The sequence below is a fragment of the Asterias rubens genome, chromosome 6 (genome assembly GCF_902459465.1).
Source record: "Asterias rubens chromosome 6, eAstRub1.3, whole genome shotgun sequence".
NCBI classification, from domain to species: Eukaryota; Metazoa; Echinodermata; class Asteroidea; order Forcipulatida; family Asteriidae; genus Asterias; species Asterias rubens.
In genome coordinates this window covers 9711446-9736540 of record NC_047067.1, presented here as the reverse complement: position 1 = coordinate 9736540, position 25095 = coordinate 9711446, and the positions used below count along the sequence as shown (strand labels likewise).

The window sequence follows — 25095 nt, the reverse complement described above, 5'->3', positions numbered from 1 at the left end:
TCTTAAAAACTCTAATCATGAGGAGTTCTGAGGTGATTACAAATTGTTGATTGTATCACAACCAAATTGGTACTTCTCATTCATGGGTGTATTAAAACATGCCCAAGCCAGCCGCATCGTTTGCATCCATGGGCAAAATACATGTAGCATCTCCAATCTAAGAGTTTGTTATTATTAGACCTAATATCACACTTTTAAAACTGTTATCAGGGCGAGTTCTGAAGTGATTACCAGTTGTTGATTGTATCACAACCAAATTGGTACTTCTCATTCATCGGTGTATTAGACCATGCCCAATCCACCCGCATCTTTTGCATCCATGGGCGATTTACATGTAGCATCTCCAATCTAAGGGTTTGTTATTATTAGACCATAACATCCCAGAGCCTTGTGTACAACAGCTCCCCTATTCGCAAGGAAGCAATTACTTCACTTTTACTGTACTTTCTGAAGGCATGTAGTCAAAAAAAGGCTGACTCGAGGCACGGAGAGGCAATATATTGTTTCATGACAGTCAACGGCTGAAGCTCATTGAAGTTTGAGACTTTATGAAAACATGCAATGCAATCATTTACAGTGTATAGTGGAAACTAAGCCCACAGTATATGTTACCAGTCGATTCATTGTTATATTTTGCACACAACTTATATCTTTCAGGAACATAGAGTTTAACTTATTACAATTTCAAACATACTTGATTACATTTGGTATGTATTCAGGAGGTCAAGGTTAATATTCTTGCGTCATGAGGTGCATCAATTGTTCATGAATGTGATAGTATTTAATTAGGCCTATTGCAGCTGGAGTAGACACACACATTTAAATATCCAAACATTGGATGCGAGAAATATCAAATGGTCCTCATTGGGATTTGAACTCAAGACCCCTGACACTCTGTTTAGATGCTCTACCAACTGGGCTAAGCGGCTCATAACATAATTTAAAGATATACAATATCTGTATAAATTCAGCAGTAACTTGGTGTAATGTTGTACAAATACCGTTTAACAAGAGAAATGTTTTCACTTTAAACTCAGTAGCAACTTTAGAATATAAATATATTAATTGTTAAACAACAACAAAAACTGATTTGTTGATACAAAACAATTCTAAATTTAGGTCTGTTGTATGTCATGACAATGGTATTTTCAACATCAAAACTACTCTGGAGAGCATAGAGAAAATTCAGAATGCCTCGTGGGGAACGGTTCAAAATCTTTCTTTTTTTTCACCATTTTCTTTGATGGTTTATTTGAAATGAATGTCTACTGCGGAATTTGTATTTGCACATACAGATTGCATATATCCAGAAGAACAATATGACCTTTAAAATCCAGACCAGTCTAAAGTTACTTACAAAATAACCTCATTGTTGGCCACCGCTTCTCTACATATGAATTGCATACAAATGTTAAGTCAATAAATGTTGTACACGCTGCCTCGAAGAAAAGACCGTATTTCTCATTCAACAACATACAACACACGGGACCGATACGATTATATAAAAACATCTATTCCATATGTACGTTGGTTGATAATAAATGTCAAAAGATTATTTGCACAATGTCTGCTTTGACAATGGGATGGAGCGGTTGAAAGATTTAAAATCAAATTGTCAGATTGTACATTTCTGATGGAATTTGAAATCGCCAGTTATTCCACCTCACCAGACCCTGCAAACTTTACTGCCTCCTCTTAAAATGCATTATTAACCTGTGCCATGGATGCAAAAGCTAAGGTTGTCATTTCAAAACAATGCAGCCAAGTATGAAATAATCTCCTTTATGATGTTCATTTCAAGCGAATTCAAGTTCACTCAAGTGTGCGTCAGCCGTTTTTGTCATCCATGCAAGTAATCATATCACACTTTTTGATGGCTGTTTAAATCTCATTTTCTGTTAGTTCCACTAGAGAAAGAAATGAACGAAGCGGGTCTACAAAACTATTTTTGCACCTAGTGTTTTTTGTTTGTTTTTTATGTCAGCGAATTTGTTAATCTTTTGATGTTAAAGTTATTCAATATGTATTGTGAATGTCTTTTTGTTGTGAAGTATTGCTCTTGTATACGGTTAGATTCTTTATTGCACACTGTTGGATAAGTTTCCTGTTGGTTTAAACTAAAAAGATCAATAAAAACTGATTAAAAAGTGATCAATTGGTTTAAACTAAATGATCAATTTGTTTCCTGCACAAACAGTATACAGCAATGATATTTGGCCCTTGTGAAAGAAAATATGAAATTTTTTATTCAATACCAGTGCTGAATGTGTACATGGAGTCAAAGAAAGATTTTTGAATGATTGATAAATTGTTCAATCATGCATTTCAATTTTAATTGCGACTCAATCACCGATATGTACTTAAGAGTTGACCACATCTGCAAGCTACCGAAGATGCCCTTGGATATTTAATGACGCGACAATTATGAGCTTTTAATCTTTTAGACAGTCACAACTCGGCTTATATTCTGAATGCCTTTATATAAGATTCATTGACATAGAAGTTTAAAACGTGAACATCGGCAAGGCAATTAGTATTGGTAATTGCATTAGCAGGGTTATTGTAAAAGGCTTAAACTGTTGGCTGTATAAGAACACATTATTCACTTATATAAAGCCCCTTCTACACAAGAGCAATTTAGCAAGGGTCCCCTTGTTAACTTAGCATGGTTGTAAATCAAAATTGAATCTACTGTCCAAGTTCTCTTACAAACTTTTACATTTTACAACCATGCTAAGATTAAGAAAGGGACCCCGGTTAAATTGATGTCATGTGAATAGCACTTTAAGGTGCACTCTGCCTGGGGTATCCATATAGTAAATCAATTTGTCTTGACATTTGTCATGATGTGATCAAACAAAATGAGTCGTTCGTAATAGGAGACTTTCCAACGCTAGGCGGCAGCAGACATACCGGGTAAATTTCCATTGTTTACGTAGTTCTGAACATGCGCATAATTCTGAGAACAATGGATTTACCCGGTAAGTCTGCTGCCCTCTATCGTCCCAGAAAGTCTCCCATTGTTTGATACATTTGAAAAGAGCATAATCTATGCTTAAATTCTACTAAAAACATATGTTAATACATTCTCTGGTTCAAAAGTTGTGAAAGTAGAAACACCAAGAGATGTGAGAGATTGAAACTGAGAAAAGGGAAAGACTACTAATAAATTTTAGTTGTTTATTGAACAAACATTGGCATATTTTCTGTCAATGCTAATTTTAACCCCTTTTTGATGTTATTTAGCAGGAAGTAAGATGGCAATGAAATAAGACACATTTTGGAATTTAAGCTTACAAAAACAAATATTGTTGAAAATTTCACACCGTTGGCATGTTTGGCTTGAATTTCTCCATAATTAATATTTCTGACAAAACAATAAATTTGTAGCTTTATCACATCACACTTGCATACCTGCCAACATAGCTAAGTCAGAAATAGGGACATTAGCCAGATTTGTGTCTAGGCACCCACACCCACTGTCTGTGAGCATGTGAACAAAGACATTAATGGTTGGGCACGTATCAAAATACTTTGATGGATTCAGGCACTTGTACATGTGTAATATCCAGAAAAATTTAGACCATGGGCCATAAGTTATTATGAAAGACAGTTTTGTTACCAAATTCACATCAATGTATAAGTTGCATTGTTAGGGACTGTCCCTATTTTTTACATTGGAATTCTCTGAAATGAGGGACGGTCCCTCGAAAATAGAGAGAGATGCATTTGTGATTGTCACCATTTTGATGCCTAACTTTGATGCAGGTGTTTCTCAAGCAGTGTATCTTAATAAATGAGATACTCTATTTTGAAGCACTCTCCATCAGCCCAATGCTGCTGTAAACATGTCAGCCTTCTATGTTTGTTTGATATTCACCTGCATAAAGTCAAGTCTGAGTGTTTAGCATAATCCGACTGATGAGACATGCAGGACAGGGTTTAGCCAAGTGCTTGACTATACCATGGAGGTCTATTCCTACATGTAGGGTGCTTAAAGGCAGTGGACACTATTGGTAATTACTCAAAATATTTATTAGCATAAAACCTTACTTGCTAAATCAATAATGGGGAGCTGTTGATAGTATAAAACATTGTGAGAAACGGCTGCCTCTGAAGTATAGTAGTTTTCGAGAAAGAAGAACCTTTCCACAAATTTGATTTCAGAACTAGATTTTGAGGTCTCAAAATCAAACATCTGAAAGCATGCTTCATGTGAGAGTGTCTTTTTTTTAATTTAATTTTCCACAAGTTTGATTTTGAGACCTCAGAATTAGATTTTGAGGTCTCGAAACTAAGCATCTGAAAGCACACAAATTTGTGTGACAAGGGTGTTTTTTCTTTCATTATTATCTCGCAACTTTGACGACCAATTGAGCTCAAATTTTCACAGGTTTGTTATTTTATGCATGTGTTGAAATACACCAAGTGACTGATACACACTTTAACAATTACCAATAGTGTGCAGTGTCTTTAGTGAACAAGTGACTGATACACACTTTGACAATTACCAATAGTGTGCAGTGTCTTTAGTGAAATGTTTACTTGGAGTGGATGTACAGGAAATAAACACAGCACAAGCTTCTTGTTTTGTTTTTTATTAAAGACTGGCTCCAAGGTCAAACTAAGTTTTGTGACGCACTCATTTTCTGATAGATAAAGACCTTATGAAATTGGGGGGAAAATTACAAGCCTCTAACCTGATGTTATAATGGTGTAAAATGGCATTTTGTTTTAGCCTCTTTTAAAGCCAAATTTGAAACTAGACATCAGTGATCGACAACTTAATGGGTCTGTATATTCCCAAGAGGAATTTTTGTCGCAGTCAAACTGTCAATTTCAATGCCGTATTGAGGAATGAAGTAAACAAGAATTTTCCTGTACAAAGATGAACAAACCCATTTGAAATGTGATGATGTATGTTTTGGGGTATTAACAAAATTTGCACTTGAAATTTAGCAAATATAATGTGAGACTTGTCATTTTTGTTTGCATTCGTTCATAAGGGTTCTTTGTATTGAAAAATGAGTGCATCACAAAACTTAAGTCGACCATGGTGCCCCTCTTTAAGCTTGCCTTTAGACAGTCATCCAGAGTTTAATAACCTATAGTATGTGCCTCACTAAATAAGGAGAAAACAGAGCTCATTAATTTTTTGTAGGCCCTCATAATATTCTCTTTTAGACAGATTTGATGAGAGCCCAAAGGGGTTTCAGTGAAAACAATAACTGCCCAATTGTGACCTGGGGTTGTTGACTTCCAACTTGATGTATTTTGGATGACATATGGCCCGAAAAAAATTGTCCTATTTGCTGAGAGGTGTAGGGACATTTTTCAAGATTGATGCGCGGACGTTTGGGAATTTATACTGGTGTAGGGGCTTTTTGACTGGTGGGGGATAACTGGACAGACCCAGGAACTCCCAACACCAAATTTAACAGAGGATTTAAGTTCAAGAGTCAATGAATAATTTTCCATTAAAGGCCAGTTTTTAGTTGGTCTCGCAATGGTCGCGTATTGGTCGGGCGATGGAAATCTTGAGGTGCGATCAAAAAAGACAGTTTTTAGGCCTCAGCGATGACTATAAACTTTGTCACGCGTCAAGATTTCCATCGCGCAACCATCGGGCGACCGACTATAAACCGGCCTTGACTGTAGAAGCTGCAAGACTTCTAAGTATATTTGTGTATTTTCGAATATTTAGCATTTTGCACTGAATGCTATGAGGAGTTTATTTATTGGGATTCAAAACCCTACAATATTGAATTGCGAATCTACGCGGAATTTTTTTTTAAAGCCTTTGACAATACTTTTACTCCCAGCAAAATCTGTTTGATGTAAATTGCATAATGTTTTGCATAAGCAGTATGATCTGAGGGTAATTCAAACAGTGGATGAGACCATAGAGTAAAGGCTGAGACACTTGGTTATAAATGATGATCCACTCTAGCCCTTGCACCTGTTTCACGTTTCATTAACTTGTGAGAGAGTGAGAGAGAGAGAGAGAGTTGAAATTGAAGTGTCTTCCTTCTTGTAATCATATGGTCACATTTGTAATTTGCAGTTTTGTTGATGCTCTTTCTAATTCATTATTTGCTTCTGTTTGCTATTGAAACATACATGAGGCATTTTCACACTTGTAAGGCTTCAAGTAGTGGGGTTGTAAAATGTAGCAATGTTTGACAAGATTTTGCAAGAGATTTTGGACAGAGAGCAAATTGTTGTCCTTTCACATGAGGTACATTTTGTAACATTTTTTTACAACCAAGCTACAATTTAGCAAAGTTGCTCTCGTGTGAAAGGGGCTATAAGAGTGTTTTTTTTTTTTTAGCTTTCCATCAGTATAATATAATTAAAGTCACCTGGAAGTGGTATTTTGTCAAAATAAAACTTTTGTCACTAAAACATCTGTGTTTTGATGAGTAGAATATGAATAAACAATTAACTAAGGTTTAAACAAAAATTAGTTTCCATGTTGAAAATAAGCCCGACCCGAGAGGGCGCTGTTCGTGACGTCAATCGAGGCGCGGTGAATCATATGCAGTGCCAACACAAGATAGTGACGCTTGGCACAAGCTAAAAACATGCCCTCAAAGTTGAAACAATACATGATTTTTTTTCACGTAAGGCAAATGCTCCTTTAGGCTCGTTACGTCTTTCAGGTACCTTCTCCGACTTCCCCACTAGCTGGAAAACTTGTTGGGATGGCGTCATGTTTTAGAAAAGAACTTTCTCTTCATAACAAAATGTGTAGTGTATTCCAGATTCTCAAAGCACGACGGCTCAAAGTGTTTGCTGCACAGCGCTGGTGGAAAAGACTTGCAAACTGACCCCATCTTTAGTTGTTTTGCTGCATCCAGCAGCAAATACACCTGGTCGACATTGCCGGGAAAATGCAAGAAAAAACCTTTTTCGAAACGTACAAACTCACGACTAGGACTTTAATGTACTTGCACGTACGTGTGTTTGATGTTCGATTCGAGGCAAAGTCTGCCTCGATTGACGTCACAAAAGGGGTAGGCGGAGTCACCCCCCACACATATAAATCGTTAAAAACAATTACTCAAACAATTATTTTATTGTTCAGAAACTTATACTCTAATGTTTGAAGAAAACAAAATCTAGTTCCAGGTGACTTTAATAATAGCTGTACCACTTACATTACAAAGTACATTGATAAGCCATGATATTCTTTCTAAGTTCTTTAATATGATTTAGATTTGTTTGTTTTGCCATCAGAAAAAAAACAATCTCCAACAATTTTTATAGTAGACAGCCTGAGAAGTCTCTGATAAAAGCCTGTTGTTGATGCTTATTATATAATTGACTTGTTAAAATGCATTCACCCTCCACAGGACTGCTGACAATTTCCTATGGGCTAAACGGACTCAGGTGCCCTCTACATAATTTGGAGTGAAATCCAACTGAAGGTCTATTACCTTGATGCATAAGTGGCTCAAAACAAAGCTGGTTTGGGTTTCATTTATGATGCTTTCATGCTTTCATGCAGCAATGAACCCCTCTAAATGGCTAGGCTACAGTTGCATAATTTGCAAGAGGGTTTATTAGGGTTTAATAAGCTGTAAACATTTCAACGCAGCTGGCCTGAAATTTCCAAGAAGACAGGAAACACAATGAAGTGTACCACTTTTTTACGGTCATATTAGTGATCTTTCCAATGGTTGTAACTTTTTTAAGTACCTGAAATTACCAATATTAGGTTTCAACATGTGAATGGACGTAGCGCCTTGTTCTGAAAATAGTTTGAGTTGATTTGTTTGGTTACCAAGTAAGTTTTGTGTGCTAACAGTTATTTTAAGTAATTACCAACAGTGTCCGGTGCCTTTAATGCAATTTGTAACACAGTCAATTGAATTTACCAAAATCAGCAAAACAATCATCACTGGTTCTAGGAAACAATCTTCACAGTAATTGAAACTCAAAAGTCAAACATTTACATGGCATAACTTAAACTGCACACGTCACTTTCTAATTTGATTTCAATGATCAATTTCTTCATCTGTCTTGACTGAGCAGAATCAATCCTAAGGCTCAACAATACTGTACAGCTATATAGTGCAGAGTAAAAACCAATGTGATTGACTACTTTACAAAAAAAAATTAATTTTAGATTGCTTAACCTTTGTAATGCAAGTCAGAGCTGCCAACATGTGCATCGTGCAATCAGTGAGATTTCGTACAGCAATCAGTTGGATATTTAGAATTACATTCAACATAATAGGGGAAAAGTGTCTATAATCAGGGAGATTTCCAATTTGTTCATGAGAACATGGAATGATCCGTTTATTTTCAGGGAACTTTCTGCAGAATCAGATAGAGTTGGCAGCTCTGGCATGTCAGTGTTTGTATATGTTTCTAAACATCTCTTATATCGTTGTGGTACCCGCTGCCAAAACATAGGATTCGAACTGCCGGGCAACCTCTGTAGTCTAGTTGGTAAGACAGTACTGCTCTAGAATTGCAAGGGTCGTGGGTTCGTATCCCACCCAAGTAACATGCCTGTGATATTTTTTCACAGGACTCGGGAAAATACTAAGTACAGTGCTAACACACATCGGTGTATGAGTAAAAAACCAAAATTAATATATTTTTCTTGTTGTAATGACTTTGAGGCCGTGTCCAAAATGACCGTACAGCTACGACTGTTGCTAAGGGTGTTAAGGAAGTCTTATACTTCAACTTCATGATGACGCAGAAATCTAGCCGTAGGTTGGACATGGCCTATACCACTGCCATGATTTGAAATGTAATGCAGCTTATAGCAAAGTTACAGTATGCAAGCTTGTTAATGTACTTGTTACTACATGTATGACATTTATGTGACACTCATGTTTTTGCAGAAGCTCTTTCGTTCTAACTTGGACACTTCTTGTGACTACTGTTCCAGAATTTGTTTTTTTACATAAACCTTTCCTGTTTAGATGATCATTATAAGCTTGAGGATTTAGTTTATTAATCAAATGTAATAAAGCTAAGTTAAGGAATTAATATATTAATACCGGCAAACCCAGGTCAAAATTCCAGTTGAACCTAGTTAACTGGGGTCAACTGGTTCAACTGGAAAGTGACCAAACTCGTCCATTTTCCATATTAACCAACTGGTTTGGACTAGGTTTAACTGTGTTCAACTAGGTTGAAATTATAAACCAGTTGGTTTCTGTCCATTTTCCTTATTAAACCAACTGGTTTGAACTGTGTTTAACTAGTTTATCAACTGGTTTCAACTAGTTCCAGTTAAACCCAGTTTAACTAGGTTCAACTGGAATTTCGACCTGGGAAGACACATACTTATTAAAAAAGGACTTAAAGGGATGCACACAATGTTGGTAAGATGGAAAATATAAAATCTCCACAGATTAGCACATATCGAGTAAGGCACCAAAGCATTTTATCCTTTGTAAAGAGCATACCTTATGTGGAAATTGTAAAATTCTACTGGACCATTTCAAGGGCATCAAGGCAATGACCATTTGTCATGGACCTTGGTTGCCTCCATGAAGTATCAGCCATGTGCATTGGCCTTTAATGCACTGATGCATGAAAGTTTATTGTCAATTTGTCACAAGTATCCAGCCGTTGGTTTGGTCATAACAGGTTGTTTTATTGCATTCAGTGGCAAGTTTAAGGACACCTATAGTTCGCCATCAATAAATGACACTTATGACTCACGGGTCGTTAGTGAATCATTTATTACAAATAATACCTACAGTTCGGAAGGGATGATACTTTACAAGAAATGAAGGTTTGTTCTTTACAGTATGGTAAGAGGATTCTGATAAGGTGATGTTTTGCGACAGCCCCATGTGTAACTCTCTGGGACAAAGATGCTTATTTTTTTGAAATTCCATTTGCCAATCACGCTCGAATTTATGCGAAATTTGGCAAAATTCTAAAATGTTCACAAGTAACTGGAACAAAGGCCTTTTTTATGACATTGTTTTACTAAATTCTCAATACACTAACACAACTCAGCAAGTAATATTTTAAAGGAAGCTTTCTTTATCACTATCTTCAAACTGTGTAAATCTGTACACATTGTGTTTTGTGACGTACAAAAAAGTACCTAAACCCTTAAGTGTATCTTAAGGATGGACATAAGTACTTCAACTTGACCATACAAAGGATTCCAAACCTGTATTCTTGAATGAAAACGTCTCAAGTAGACCGTAAGGCCACACTCTTAACCACTCATCCATGCCACCAAAAGGAAAAACGGGATTGTCCGTAGATGCCTTTCGACCCCTGCTGAATGGTCATATTTCTCTTTTCTCTCTTTGCCTGATGCATTTTGTTGAATCAATTACACTGAATATCAAGTGACGCTTCATTCTCCATGATGATGATCAATAAGGCTCCCCTTGGCAAATTAATTTTGAGGAAGGATTGATTGGCCAAGATGCTGAGGTTACTGTCTGCCAGGTTCCTTACTCCCGTCTTGTACTGGTGAGCCTTACGGCCTGCATATAGGGCAACAGATAATGTTGAATAGATGCCAAGTCCTACAACTTTGTCCTACACAACCCACTCTCGGCTCAGTCTGATTCTTTCTCTATTTCCTAGACTCTATGTCTCTACTCTGAGATTGTTTTTCCACGAAAAATGTCGCAACAAAATTGGTCTTTAATATGAGCATGTACGGTTTTGGGAATTTATGAAAACAAAAGAGCTCCATAGGGGAATCTTAAAGACTAGGGTGCTCAACAAAAGCGCTTGTGTATGCAGTCCATGGGAAAATATTAAATATGTGGACAAAGGGAGGAAAAAACAACTGCTCAACAGCGATGCATTTTTGATAGAATGCATGCGTAAAACTCTACTTGTGCATCATTTATGACATAAACTATGCACTAACACAAGAAATCGCGTGCACAGTGACTATGCATTGCATAAAGATTTGGTGAAATTGGCTGAAGATTTGAGCAAGTGTGACAGCTTAATATCCTGATAGTCGAGTGGAGTACATTGGTGACAGTGGCATACTTGGTGACACAATTATTGTGACTATGAATTTGTCTTTCACAAACCACTCCTTTTGTTTATTTCTTCCCATCACAAAGTGCGTCTGACAAACTATATTTTGTACAAGCATACATTTCAAGGGCATAGCAAAGAGCGTAAAATGACCTTAACACAACCCGTACCCATCCTTCTGTCTCAGTGTTAACGTGTGATTTAAACACAAATATCTTCAACTGTGAAGGATCATTTTGCTTTTAAAGCCAAGGCTATCACAGCTAGTGAATATACAAAAATCACAGTTGACAGTGTTCAGGACCCAAGTACTTGCAGTAAAAGGTGCCACCAAGAGCACCAACAGGCCCGATACTTCGTTCTTGTACATGTAGAGGCAAGACACTTTTCCTGAACAATACAGGCTACCTCTATTAGGGAATATTAACTTCCACTATAATATTTAAAGGGGCATCAAGGTATAATGACTAAGGGAATGGTAGTGATCCCTTTGCTGCCTCCATGAAGATTCAAGCCTGTGTACTATCCACAATGATGATTTGGCCACTAGGTGCCACCAAACAATGTTCATGTTTGATTGGAGAAAACACAAATTTCAACAATATTTTTTTTTTTTCTGCTTTATAGTTTGGTAATTTTTCATTTGATGATAAAGAATTTGAGGAAACAGGGGTTGAGTTATACCTGGTTCATGCTTTTCCCAAAATAGAAGACATAATTTTTTTGTTTTAACATTGTATAGCTTCAATTGACCGTCTACTTATTACCTCAACAGGAAATTAAAGCAGGACACGGGAAAGTACAGAGTATACAGTGATAACACACATCGGTGTATGGGTATAAACCCCCAAAAACAATATTCTTTTTCCCGGATGCAAATTCAACATTGTTACGGTACCCGCTGCCAAAACATAGGATTCAAACTGCCTCTAGCTACCAGGCAATCTCGTTAGTCTAATTGGTAAGACACTGCTCTAGAGTTGCAAGGGTAGTGGGTTCGAATCCCACCCGAGTAAATATGCCTGTGATATTTTTTTCAAAGGACTCGCAAAAGTAAAGATGAATAGGCTACCATAGCTGCAGACTCTTTCAAGATTGTATATTAGATATCCATTGTGTTTGGCTCTGTAGGTTTTCTATTGTCTTGATTATTTTTTATTTTTTGTTAGATTTTTTTTATTTTCTATTTATTTATACATTTTGTAGGTGGGTGTTTTATTTGAGTTTGTATATTTCTGTCCTTATTTTCAACTAGTATTTGTTAAATTTTGATGTGCCAATGGAAACTAAATTTCTGTATACTTAAGATTCTTAAAACTAAATGTAATTCTAATCCTAATTCAGTCTCAGGCAATCAACCGGAAGACTCATCTTTTTTCAAAAATAAATCAGTAACATTCAATAGACATTGGAATTTTTAATTTTTCTTGACACCGCTGGAGGACAACCAAGAGGGAACTTTTTATTGAAGCAAGCGCCATGAGCACTTTATTACTATAGAATACGTCATTATTATTATTATCAATATTATTATAATAGTGTACGTATTTAACTTGACCTTGTAGGTATCAACTGCCCACTCTTTATGCAAAACCCTTCCTCTTATAAAATACTCCCTGTTCCTGGCAGTCCCTTCCTGCTTTGTATTTGGCCATAACTCCACACTGCCTGTGATAATCTCCGCTCACAACTATGTCCGTCTCAGAATCACGCGTCACTGTAGAGGGATGGCATCTTCAGATGGTTACCATGGTAATACTAGATCTTTTATGCGCAATTGTTGATGCTATATGCATGGTGGGTGGTGAGAGACAAGACATGTAGGACACAGATAGACCTTGTTCGTTAAATGGCGCTATGAAATCAAATCTGCAAATGCTGTAGAGGACTGGTCATAATTGTGTCTCTAATAACAAAAAGACAAGGTACAACCAAAGAGAAAGGACGGTACTGTTAGGATATTGTCTGCAACTATTATGTCTGTCATAGCTTTTTAGCATGTTCATAAAGTGAGGAGTAATTTGTTTTAAGTTTGAATATAGAATTTCCTCTTTGAAAACAAAATAAAATAAAAATGGACACACGAGACACCATCATCCTCACCAGAAAATGTCTATGAAAATCACAAAGATAGTTCACTTGAATGTACGGAATTTCATGAACAAAACACTAATATCCCACTCTAGTAAACTTTTCTTTGTTCGAAGCAAATCCAATGGAAAATACTGTTTCATAGTATTTTGGAGTGCTTATTTTGTATACCTTATGGAGACCAAGGACGAATAAAAAAAGGGGAAAACAAAAGGCAGCTTTATGGAATTTCAAAGCAATAAAACAAGCACAGGCTGTCCAGGGAAGGGCAAAAATCAAAAAACTGTCATCAAGAAAGATGTGCCCTCCCAGACCTAGCTCATAAAAAATACACATCTATATACTATACATTAAACATTCTAAAATTGCAGTAAAAATTTAAACAAAAGATGGCAAGTAAAAAGCAATAACACAAACGATATACACAAGGTACTTTTTCAAAATGCCCACAGATTCACACCAAACCTACATGGCCTGAAGACAATGACAGTAGAAAGCCTCCCCCAAAATACCACACACCGAGGAACTGCAGCCCCTGAGAAATGAGCAAAACAAGCCACAAAACATATTTCGTCTCAGTGAGATGACATTATTTTAGCATGCAAAAACCCATCAACCAGCCATGATATTATACCAAAACATCCCATAACTGGCCAATACGCCCCTACACGCCAACACTGAGACGAAAATTAACTCTGCGACATTGCCCCACCCATCCCCCAAAAACCACAGCACACCAGCAAGCAACATTCCAAGGGAAGCCCTCCACCATCACCATCCCCAAACCGTGCAAGCTCAATGTACAAAGTCTATGGGAAATTGTTGGGTTGGATGGATTTTTGAGAATACATGTATGTGGGACGTGTACACACAAAGCGTGCAGACAGCGCAAACAAATTATTCAGTCGCATTTTCATTTCATTCCCTACTTTAAAAGTTTAGAATAAGGGTGCACAGTACGTTATAACAATACATTTCAATTTGACTATCCAAAATTCAAGCAATGAATCATGAAACTTTTCTTTAAAAAGGGTGTTTAAATTCTTGAGAAAACACCATACAAACATAGGATTACCTTTTTTTCAAGATACTGAATTTAAGGAACTCTTTTTCTCAGAAATGTTGGACTTAGCTTTAACCTTACACATACAATACACCAAATTACAGGCACCTTTGAATGCTTCAATTAAATTATTTTGCAATTAGGTTATTGCCATTGACATTTATCGTACAATGTGATTTCTTGGCGCGATGACAGCAAACTTTGAAGGTTTTCTCAACACAGAAATTTTTAGATGTCAATCAAGATGCGGTCGAGATGTTTTTAATTTACAGGGTTATTTAATTGTCTTGTAAAAATTGTCCAGATATGAATGCCAGCAGGTTTTTCCATTTGTATTCACCTTGTAGTCATGCACGCATAGAGTCAGTCTAATATCAGTGCAACCTTCACAGACTTAATGTACAGACTTCTCGTCTTCAGAGTCAATTTTGTTACAACACCGCCATGACTACTTTGCAATGTCCTCTTTTATCTAACTTGTTTTTACCTGACTTTGGTTATGTACTCAGGCTTCTTTTTTTTTTTCTCAAAGGGGCACATCAAATTTCCTCTTATAAGGGGACTCCTTTTTATAAACACTTTTATTGACGATGTGACCTCTAAGGTCACTCGAAAACCATAACATGATTCGCGCGCATACCGCCGGGCAAAACCTTTGTGTTTTGGCAGCCAGCTAGAAAGTACGCGTATTTTTGCCTGGCGAAACATGACGTTTACAGTTTTTTGTCAACAACTCATATTGTTAATAGAAACCTTCAGCCATGTATTTTTTTTAAATTTTGCTTGTAAATCGCTGTGTCAGTGCAAAAAAAGATTATATCTCAATTTTGAAAAAAAACACGATGTATCTTGCAAAAATGCTCTGTAAACAAAAAATGTTTTGTATCTCATCACATACATTTTGTGTACCTGCAGACTACAAAACTAAGCAAGACACATTATTTTGACAATTGCAAACTCGCAGGTAACATAAGTACTATGTCAAGAGATACAATGTTTTTCACTAACTACACAAAACAATGTTCAGCGCTTCTAACAATCAAAGTGTTTTTGTTTCACTAAATAAACTGAGTAGCGCATTCTGCACTGTATTATAACCCCTTGAGAACTACATACAGCGAATCTCCCCCATGTCAATATTTCACTATTGATAACCCATCACAGTCTGGCACATTTTAAAAGCTTTCTAATTCCACAGAGCCTTGGATTGCAAGACAATCCCACTGCAGCAAACATACACTAATGCACTTCTTCTTTAAAGATAAACACACTTCTAGTTGTTCACATGGATTCATGTAATGTAAAACTCTTATAAATGTCACAAATGATGATATCAGCTTGCGTCAAAACAGACTATCACTTACTTGATGAGTGAAATTAATTCCTTTTGGACCATCCAAATGAAATAACCTAATTTTTTACCCCACAAATAAAATTCAATTTCTTGGGGGAAGTCTGGACACTGGCCTTAGGTACAAAATAAAAATGTCATGACAATTCCCAGAAGTTAAACTACATTACTTTAGGTCAAAATAACATCATAAATGACATGAATATATTTGGGAATTGAACTTTGAGTACGCTATTGTTGTTTTCTGTGAACAAATTGTATTAGAAAATGATTTGAAACCTTTTACAGGTACAATTTCAATGTTTTAATAATTACACAAGCATGGACCTCCTATGAAAAATAAGTTCCCATGATCCACTCAATTGAAGATTTGTAACAAACATTGTTAGTGGATTGAAGGGAAGGTGCACATTTTGTAATTACTCAAAACAAATATTATCATAAGAACTTACTTGGTAATGAGTAATGGAGAGCTACTGATAGTATAAAACATTGTGAGAAACTGCTCCCTCTGAAGTAGCGGAGATTTTGAGAAAGAGGTAATTTTTCACTCAAATAATAAAAGACTTCTAGCTAGAAGTCTTTTATTCCTACCTGAAAGCACATGACAAGGGTGTTTTTTCTTTCATCATTTTTTCGCAACTTCGATGACCAAATGAGCCCAAATTTTCACAGGCTTGTTATTTTATGGTTATGATGGGATACACCAAGTGAGAAGACCGGTCTTTGACAATTGCCAAGGAGTACCTTCCCTTTAAGCAACACTACTAGAGGAGCTGTCATTTTTCAATTGGAGATGGGCTCCCAGGACAAATTGAGTTTTGTGATGCATTCATTTTCCAATAAATAAGAGTCGCCTCATGAAACCAGGGAAACAATTATGAGTCCCGAACCTTGTAAAATATCATTATATTTTATAATCTTTCAGAGCAAATTTTGAAACACGACATCATCAAACAACTAAAAACAAACAGGTCTGTTTTCCAAAGAGAATTCCTGCTCCAGTCAAAAGGTCAAGTTTTGCAAATTCAATGTCATTGTGTAGGAATATCATAAAAATTAAGCAATCTGCAAGTTTTGAAACACGATGTCATCGCACAACAAAAACAATGGTCTGTTTTACAAGAAGAAATTCTGCACCAGTCAAAAAGTCAAATTCAACGCCATTGCGATTATTAACATCATTGGAGATTCAGCATCTGCACCTTTAACAAGCAGAACCTTGCTTACTATAGCTGTTGTCAAACTGAATTGCTCTTTAAAGTCATCCCCAAGATTCCCTTTAAGATCCTCCCACAAATTAGAGAATCCTTTGAAAGTGGTCCAAGGCTGATGATAAAGATGAGACGGAGGAAGAAAGTCTGTAACAGAAGAAGCTTTTAAAGCTGGACTGTCATTTAAGTCTTCCTTAAATTGAATCTGGTCTGTCTTATCAGTTAACAGTTAAAGTGCTGACTTATCAACCGTGTTGGGGAAAAACAACCACTGTAAGGCCAAATAAATTGTAAAAAAACAGTTGGTCGTCGGCCCTCTCTCATCCTTTTTGAGGCTGCATCCCTTTTTTTTTTTTTTTTTTTTTTTAAAACAGACAAATTTTCTGTGTACTTTTAACTAAACTTACTAATCTTTTAAAGACACTGGACACTATTGGTAATTGTCAAAGATCAGTCTTCTCACTTGGTGTATCTCAACATATGCATAAAATAACAAACCTGTGAAAATTGGAGCTTGATTGATCGTCGGAGTTGCGAGACAATAGCGAAAGAAAAAAACACTCTTGTCACACGAAGTTGTGTGCTTTCAGATGCTTGATTTCAAGACCTCAAATTCTAAACTTGAGGTCTCGAACTCAAATTTGTGGAAATTTACTTCTTTCTCGAAAACTACATCACTTCAAAGGGAGCCGTTTCTCACAATGTTTTATACTATCAACCTCTCCCCATTACTTGTTACCAAGTAAGTTTTATGCCGATAATTATTTTGAGTAATTACCAATGGTGTCCACTGCCTTTAAGAACTTGTAACTACATGAAGTAAGTGGCGACTTGAAACTGAAGAATTGGTGGCAAACTTGAATTAAAATGCTTGGCGGCCAGCTTTGAAATAAATATAAAGGCACTCATCCTCCTCTTTTTGAAAAAAAACCCAGATGATGAACTGGTATATTTTTTTACTTGGCCAAAAAAAAAATGGGCAGATGCATTGGTTTGTTTTGCTCCATCACTACAGCATGTACATTTCACTGAACTGAAATCTCACAAGGTGATATTAAAAAAAAAATATTGACCATGAAAAAGAAGCAAGCTTCATCTAGGAAGTAAGTGGGTGTCGTACACGTACAGAGTAAAATTCAATTTGACTTTGTTTCATTAGATGAACCCAACACAACAAAAACTCCTCCACAATTCTATTTGTTTTCCCAAAGAACATTTTGCACCTAAATGTTGTTTATTACCTTTTTTCAAATAGATGTCCACTAAACACTGACAATGAATAATTTATAAAAAATTTATTGCACATCCGACAGCACAATACGTACAAATTACAAAATGGATTTGAAACTAAGAACAAAAATGTTCAGTTTTAGGTGTGGGAGAAAAACCTCAAATAGGGAAAAACCCACGCAATCAGGTAAAGGGACTGAAGACCAAATCGACTGATGACTGAACCAGAATTACTGATCTAATGAGAAAGAAATTTCTATTTAGTTACACAATTTAACGTAAACATGTAAACTGTTTATATTTGAACAAGCACTACGAGAAGAATATCTTATTTGTTTTATGTATTAAGTATGCTTTGATACTCAATGCAGTTGAAGTTCTTAACAAGCCTTAAAGTCAATATTTGAACCCCCTTTTTATTTCTATGATACAGAGAGGAACTTTTGTGCATAGGAAAATTACAAGACCTGTCCAGTCTTGGGTTTAACTCACTCAACCCTAGGCCTGTGGTCCAGTATTAATTCTGAGGCCTGCAATCTGTACACCTGGTTTGTCTTGATTTGATGTATTCTTTTTTATCAAATGAAAACCAAGCAAACAAGTTGAGCTTCTCTAATGTTGTTTAAATTGGTCGGATTACTTGCAGTCAGGATACAGGTAAAATTTGCACACACTTTATAGTGAGAACTAGAGCCTAATGAGTTTCTAGGTTTTTTTCCAATTAGGTGCCCCAGGTTGTGTTAATGCAAAACGTGACTCGCACATAAATCTTTAAGGTTAAAAGATTCAACAAATCAATTTCGAAGGTGTAAGATATGCATGCTTTAGGCTACAAATATCTGAGATGTAATGCCACTGTGAGCCATTGCCCTAGCAACATCAATACTATAGGGTTCTTGTGTCCTGAAAGTACATGCAACGATCCGGGTTGTAAAACTGTTATGGAGGAATTAAGGGTCTACACAATGACTTTTTTTTTTCATCTCGGAACAAACATCGAAAATACAAAAAATTGAGGACAAAACATAGAAAACATATCAAGCAACTGATGTATAATTTAAGAGAAATTTTGAATTATTCTGATGTTCAGCCTGTTTGACAACCTCTGGAAGACTGTTCCATAACTGAACTGCTGCATATTAGGATAAAAGCCTTGAATTCAGATATGAATGGATTGGTAGATAGCTTGTAATTCTAGTTATTCAGCAATACACAATTTCAATATTGGTTTATTTTCATATAAAAATACAAGACCAAATAAAGTCATAGACTAATGGCATTTGGTTAACAATAAAATTACATCAAAAATAAATGTACAAGTTTACATGATAAACCAATAATATTAAAAATATTGCTAGAGTTAAACAGACAAACAGGAATTGGGAAAACAGCTATAGACAGGAGGGGGGATTTGTGGACACAAATGGAAGTAGAGTCACTGTACAGCCCAGCGTTAGATCACTGTGTGTGCACCAATACAAGGCCCATGCAATGTGTACTACAAACATAATGGCACACTTCAAAATTAAACACTTCATTTACTAAAAACTGTTTCCCGGTAACCATCAAGAGTTGTTACGATATGAGAGCTAAGAATCGAGTACCATATTGCCTGGTAACCACAGTAAAGTCTGTCGGAGTGAACAGGTTGTCTATGACCACAAAGTCAACAGGTTGCATTTTGTCAACAGGCACACAGCATGGTGTATCATTTCTGCATCAATTTACTGTCAGGACTCACCGTCGTATTGTCATAAAATTGTGTCAATAATTAATCATATCACCAGCAATTCATGTTATTTACAAAGTCACATTGTCGAAGAATCATGTCACCAAGTTTGCCGTACAAATAACATTCTACACTGTACATCAAACTGTCAGTTACAGTATCTGCTACAGTACAACATTTCTTAATCGCGAGTCAAACTCCACTGGTCATTTCTGGTGCATTCTATTCCCTGTCACATGCCAGAAGACCCAGAAGGTATTTCTGCTGTTACTAGAAATGCTTGCATGAGTATTCACACACAGGGTTCATCAGACGCATAGGAAACTGTAGTAAGGTGCAACAGTCTACTACGCATATTGTTTTACAAAAAAACTCATGGAACCGTTGCACAGGATGTATGTATGAACAAGCACTGTGCGCAGTATAGCCTTTGGGCTGCAGGGAGTATTTTGAATAAACCAGTATTAACGATAACATCGCCCTAGCTAAAATACACAGGAAGATGGCAGCACAAATATGTCACTCCACATTATTCCCAATCTCAAAGATGCTGACGTAAAGTTATTGTATCGTACAAAACAAACATAACATATATAGGTTTATTTTAGACAGACTGTGGCTATTAGCTCCCTGGTGTATTGGAAGTTAGTCAACTTCCAATTATTAGCTCCCCGAGGTAAATGGAAGTTGACAAAACCATTTTGTCAATTTTACAAATACCAGTTTGTCATTTTTCCAATACCTTGGAAAGCTAATAATATCGACTGTCCGCCTTCAATTTATACTAAATTTTGAGCATTAAAGGCACCGGACACGTTTTGTAATTGTCAAAGACCAGTATTCTCACTTGGTGTATCCCCATAAAATAACAAATTTGTGAAAATTGGAGTTCAATTGGTCATGGAATTTGCACAAAAAAATAATGACAGAAAAAAACAATCTTGTTGCAGTAGTTTGTGTGCGTTCAGATGCATAATAGAAGGCTTCAGCTGAAGTCTGTATCATATGAGTGAGAAATTACCTCTTTCTCAAGAACTACATAACTTCAGAGAAAGCCGTTTCTCACATTGTTTTATACTATCAACAGCTCTTAATTCTCATACCAAGTACGTTTTTATGCTTACAATTATTTTGAGTATAAATTACCAATAATGTGTATACTTACACCAAGCGTTCCTTCTCTTTTTGCCTGATACTGAAGTCTCGCTGTATAACATCTAAGATCTGACGGCATTCTCCCTCAGACAGGTGAGACAGATTCAGCTTACGACCCATCTTGATTGCGTTGTGCTACAAATCTCGTTAAGTTCCTGCTTTCTATTGATGCGACGGTTTAGGGCACTAGTCCTGCATTGTCATATATGCCGTTTCTGCAAACACAAACCCAGAAAGAATTTGTTGAAATTACAACTTGTCCCAATTACTCACAATAAACACGATAGAGCAGAATATGAAAGATCAAATCAATCATTATTTGAATTCATAACCTTTCTTATTTTAAGATAATTTTATTTTTTACCTATAGAACAGTATGAAACACTTAAAATGGTGGCCAAAATATAATTTTCACAATGATTTTGTCCAACCTCAAGCAAAATGATGTACACAAAATAGAGACATACATTACTGCATACATTTTCAATTGACCTCTTTTATTTCAAGTATAGTGGTACCAGCAAATAAAACACTTCACAGGTATTTGGATAAAAACAACTGCAAGCACAATATAATTTACGCTACAATTAACAAATACCAAATTGCAATGTAAGTATGGTTGCCCTGGACACTTTATTGTGTATACACAAGCTGGTAGAGCTATGCAGTGTAATTATGTCATCGTGTACATGGTATATGTTAGTGTTAAGTCCTCGTAGTATTTGCTACGAGAAATAATTTAGGCTAACTGAAGAGCATGTAAACCTCGCATATAATAGGCTTTATCTTCTATGAAATTTTAACAAAGGCTCTTTTGTGATAAAGAAAACAGTAGCTGCTTCCATAATTGAGTTCATGGCCGCAGCAGATGATGGCTGCAGCCTGGTCTATCATTAAGTCTAGCGCAAGAGGGCAAGGTGTAGTACGTGCATTTTGTAGGTCACTATAATAAGAACGCTCAGAGTCAGTGTTCCCAATTTCCTAGAGCTGCTATTAAGCACAAAACGTAGCTCAGCACAACATCATGATTGCCAGATTAAGGTTACCAGGTTACCAGCCTATGAATTTGGGCCCAGGGCCCAATTTCGTAGAGCTGCTTAGCACAAAAATTTGCTTAGCATGAAATCTTTGCCTTGATAAAAAAAAGGATTACCAACTAAATACCCACTTGATTTTCAAGATGCAAACAACAGCGGAATACAAGTAACAAGTAATATACAACAAATGGAAATTTGGTTGGTAATCCTGTTTTTATCAAGGAAGAAATTTCATGCTAAGCAAAATGGTGTGCTTAGCAGCTATATGAAATTGGGCACTGGTCATTAACACAACAGTCTGACTAAGTCAAGCCATATGCACAGCGTGAATTGATGTCTAAAGACCTGTCAGCTGAATGTGTGTCACATTCAAGCCAATGAAAGCGATACAAGACGAGAACGAAATATGAACTATTTACTAAAGGTATAGGGTAAACAAAATATATAAATATTGTTCCCAGACAATTGTTAATGTAATTATTTGAAGCCACACACATGCCATATTAGGAATGGTGGTTAAGTTATACTTTCTATTTGCACTCTTTCCTTTAAACTAAAACAATACAATTTTCAGCCCAGCTGTAATTTTTATTTGTTCATAAATATGCGTCAGATTTGGTCTTTTTAGCAGGTAACTTTTAACGATTCTAATACACATGCACAGCTAAGTCTACAGAATTTTATTTTGTTTTGATCACTGTGAATAAAGACTAATGATGGAGGTAGAATATTCACTCTGGGCAAGTAATACAATACCCAGACATATCTTAGTCAATACAAAAGATTTTTGGAATTTTTTCCACAACATTGGAGTTTTAAAAAGTGGTTAATAACGCCTAAAGGCAAAAAAACCACAACATTGGAGTTTTAAAAAGTGGTTAATAATGCGTATAGGCAAAAAAAAAAAAAAAAGTTTCACGTCCTGCCTTTTTGAACAAATTAAAGAGCATTTTTTTTGCTCTCGTTTTTTTAGGTAATGATAATCAACACGACCAGCTGGGATTTTTTTCAATTTTGTTTCTTTTCTTTTTTCTGAGATCATTAAATTGAAGGCCTATCCATTTTTCTTGTTTAAAAAAAAAAGAAAGAAAAAGGAAGGAAAAAAGAGGCGCTTTCTAAAAACAAAACGTCGAGCTCGAGAACGCTAAACATGTTATTGGTTTTTTTTTGCCTAATGGCTTGAGAGAAAGCTTCTACATTGTCCAAAAAGGCCCTCAGTGGGTCCTCTCTATAGACATACATGATTTCTAAATGTAATTAACTCCAAGGAGTAGAAGCACAGTACATTGTGTCTGAGCAATAAAGATGCTGGTGATAATTTCCCCTGAGGATACACCACCATGTTCATGATAATCATTACAGGTGAAACGAGAAGGGGTTAAGTATACATTGTACATGTAGCTTGCGCTGTGTACATTTGTATCCTCAGGCTTGTGTCTATGTAATTAATTGCTTTCTACTAGGACGTCCACTTGACATGCACTCAGGCTTAAACTCAACGAAATCTTATCTTATTTCTTTAGCTTCCTTTTGCACAATATTATCAACAGCATGCAGCCTCAAATCTTCTTTTTCGTCTGTCCTCTCTTCAATCATAAAACCCTTGCCAATTGCTTATGAAGTCCAATTCGACTCAAATGTATTTCTATGCACGTAAAATGACTTGTTTTAATTCGTATTTTTATCTTTTTCCATTCATTCATTCATTCATGCATTTTTTTTCTTCTTTTTAAACTGGAAGCACGAAGCTGAATAATGTGGCATTACAAGGTAAAAACATAGATAAAAATTGCACAGAAAAAAGACATACAATTGCACCACCACAGGGTACATAGGAACATTATATCTTTGGTGTAATGAAAACGAAAAGAACCCTCAAAAGTGCCTTTGGTAACCTTGAGTGTGTAGCCTTTTTATTTCTGTTCACCGACGCATGTCTAAAAGATCACACACAGTACTCAACATAATAGTGCACAAGTGCATTATTTCATGGAAGGTGCCGTTACTCTGGAGACAGACAGAATATCTGAATTCTACAATCACTTTTTTAGTCATTATGGCAAAAAGTTACCTTTATTGAGAAAATGGTGTGTGAAAAAGTGATGATCATAAAAATTATACAAATAACAAATTCCTGACATTTATTAAAATAAAACACAGTGTACTCTGTCAAAAGAAAGAGTTGAGTTAAAAACCTGAAAACCAAGTAAATAAATAAAGCATTTTAATGCTTATAAAATAATATTTTAAAAGACAAAAATCGTCACATTGTTCAAATTTTTCAAGTTTTCCACATTGCTTCATGATGTGTCCACTATATACAAAAGTAAGTGAATTAATTATGTCAATAACAACTTTAATACAATTAATACCTGAATAAACAGTGCATATTCTTTACCTTACAAGATTACACTGCGTACATACAAGTAGTATACCCAAGTATTTCTTATAATCACACAGATTGGATCTGAGAATGCATGTTGGCCAGAACAGTCGGAGTAGTATTGCAATTATCCATCACCACTTTGCTCATTTCCCCTCCCAACACCTTGCAGTTTATGCATCCGCACTGTTCAACATGCAAAACAATAAGCGCCACACGGCCGCCAACGATGTTGCGTGGTGTCTTGGGAACCGGGGAGACAATTGATGTGACAGGAGGCATAGACGTTATATTGCGCTGACGGGGATGTACCACATGTTGAATAGGGAGGAAGATTGGAGGAGGTTTTGAGGGGCAAGTACACGTACGCCATATGACTGCAAACTAACCCCAATCAACAATTAAGACAATATTATCAAGAAATAGTTGAGATACTTTGAGTAATTTTGAAACATTCGGGTGCAGGATTCTGTTTCCAGTTTCCATTGGACAGGGATGTACCATGAGTTTAATAGGGAGGAGAATTGCATTTTGAGGGGCAAGTACAAGTACGCCATATGTTAATGACTGTGTGCACCGACATGAATTAACATTTAAGACAACATTCTCTAGAAACAGTTGTAACTACTATAAGTAGTATTTAAGCGTTTGTTTGCAAGATTATGCATTGGTTTCTTTTGGGGTTAAGGTTCTCTAAAAGATTTGAGAACTCAAATTATGGAATCTTTCTGTTTTACATTTTAATTTAGATGCTCTGTTTTCAATCAAAAATTATTTGCATAGCAGCAAAACTGCAAAACCCCAACAATTCGCCAAAAACAGCTGCTTAAAAGCCCCCCCCCCCCACCCA

At 36.1% G+C, this 25095-nt stretch overlaps 1 protein-coding gene across 4 annotated transcripts in view; it reads right to left on the bottom strand.

Annotated features, from left to right (window-relative positions):
• LOC117291193 overlaps nt 1-24573 on the bottom strand; it is a 64050-nt gene extending 39477 nt beyond the window's left edge. Inside the window, exons 1-2 of one of the 4 annotated variants that reach the window (XM_033772787.1) lie at nt 24261-24573; nt 20836-21040 (exon numbers count right to left, since the gene is read on the bottom strand). In XM_033772787.1, the coding sequence (XP_033628678.1) occupies nt 20836-20945 (110 nt within the window). In that variant the 5' untranslated portion in view covers nt 20946-21040; nt 24261-24573. Of the gene's footprint in view, nt 1-20835; nt 21041-21189; nt 21214-24260 lie in introns of those variants that run through there. The other 3 variants (XM_033772789.1, XM_033772790.1, XM_033772788.1) reach the window with 3 other exon arrangements.
• Between the last annotated feature and the right edge of the window lie 522 nt (nt 24574-25095).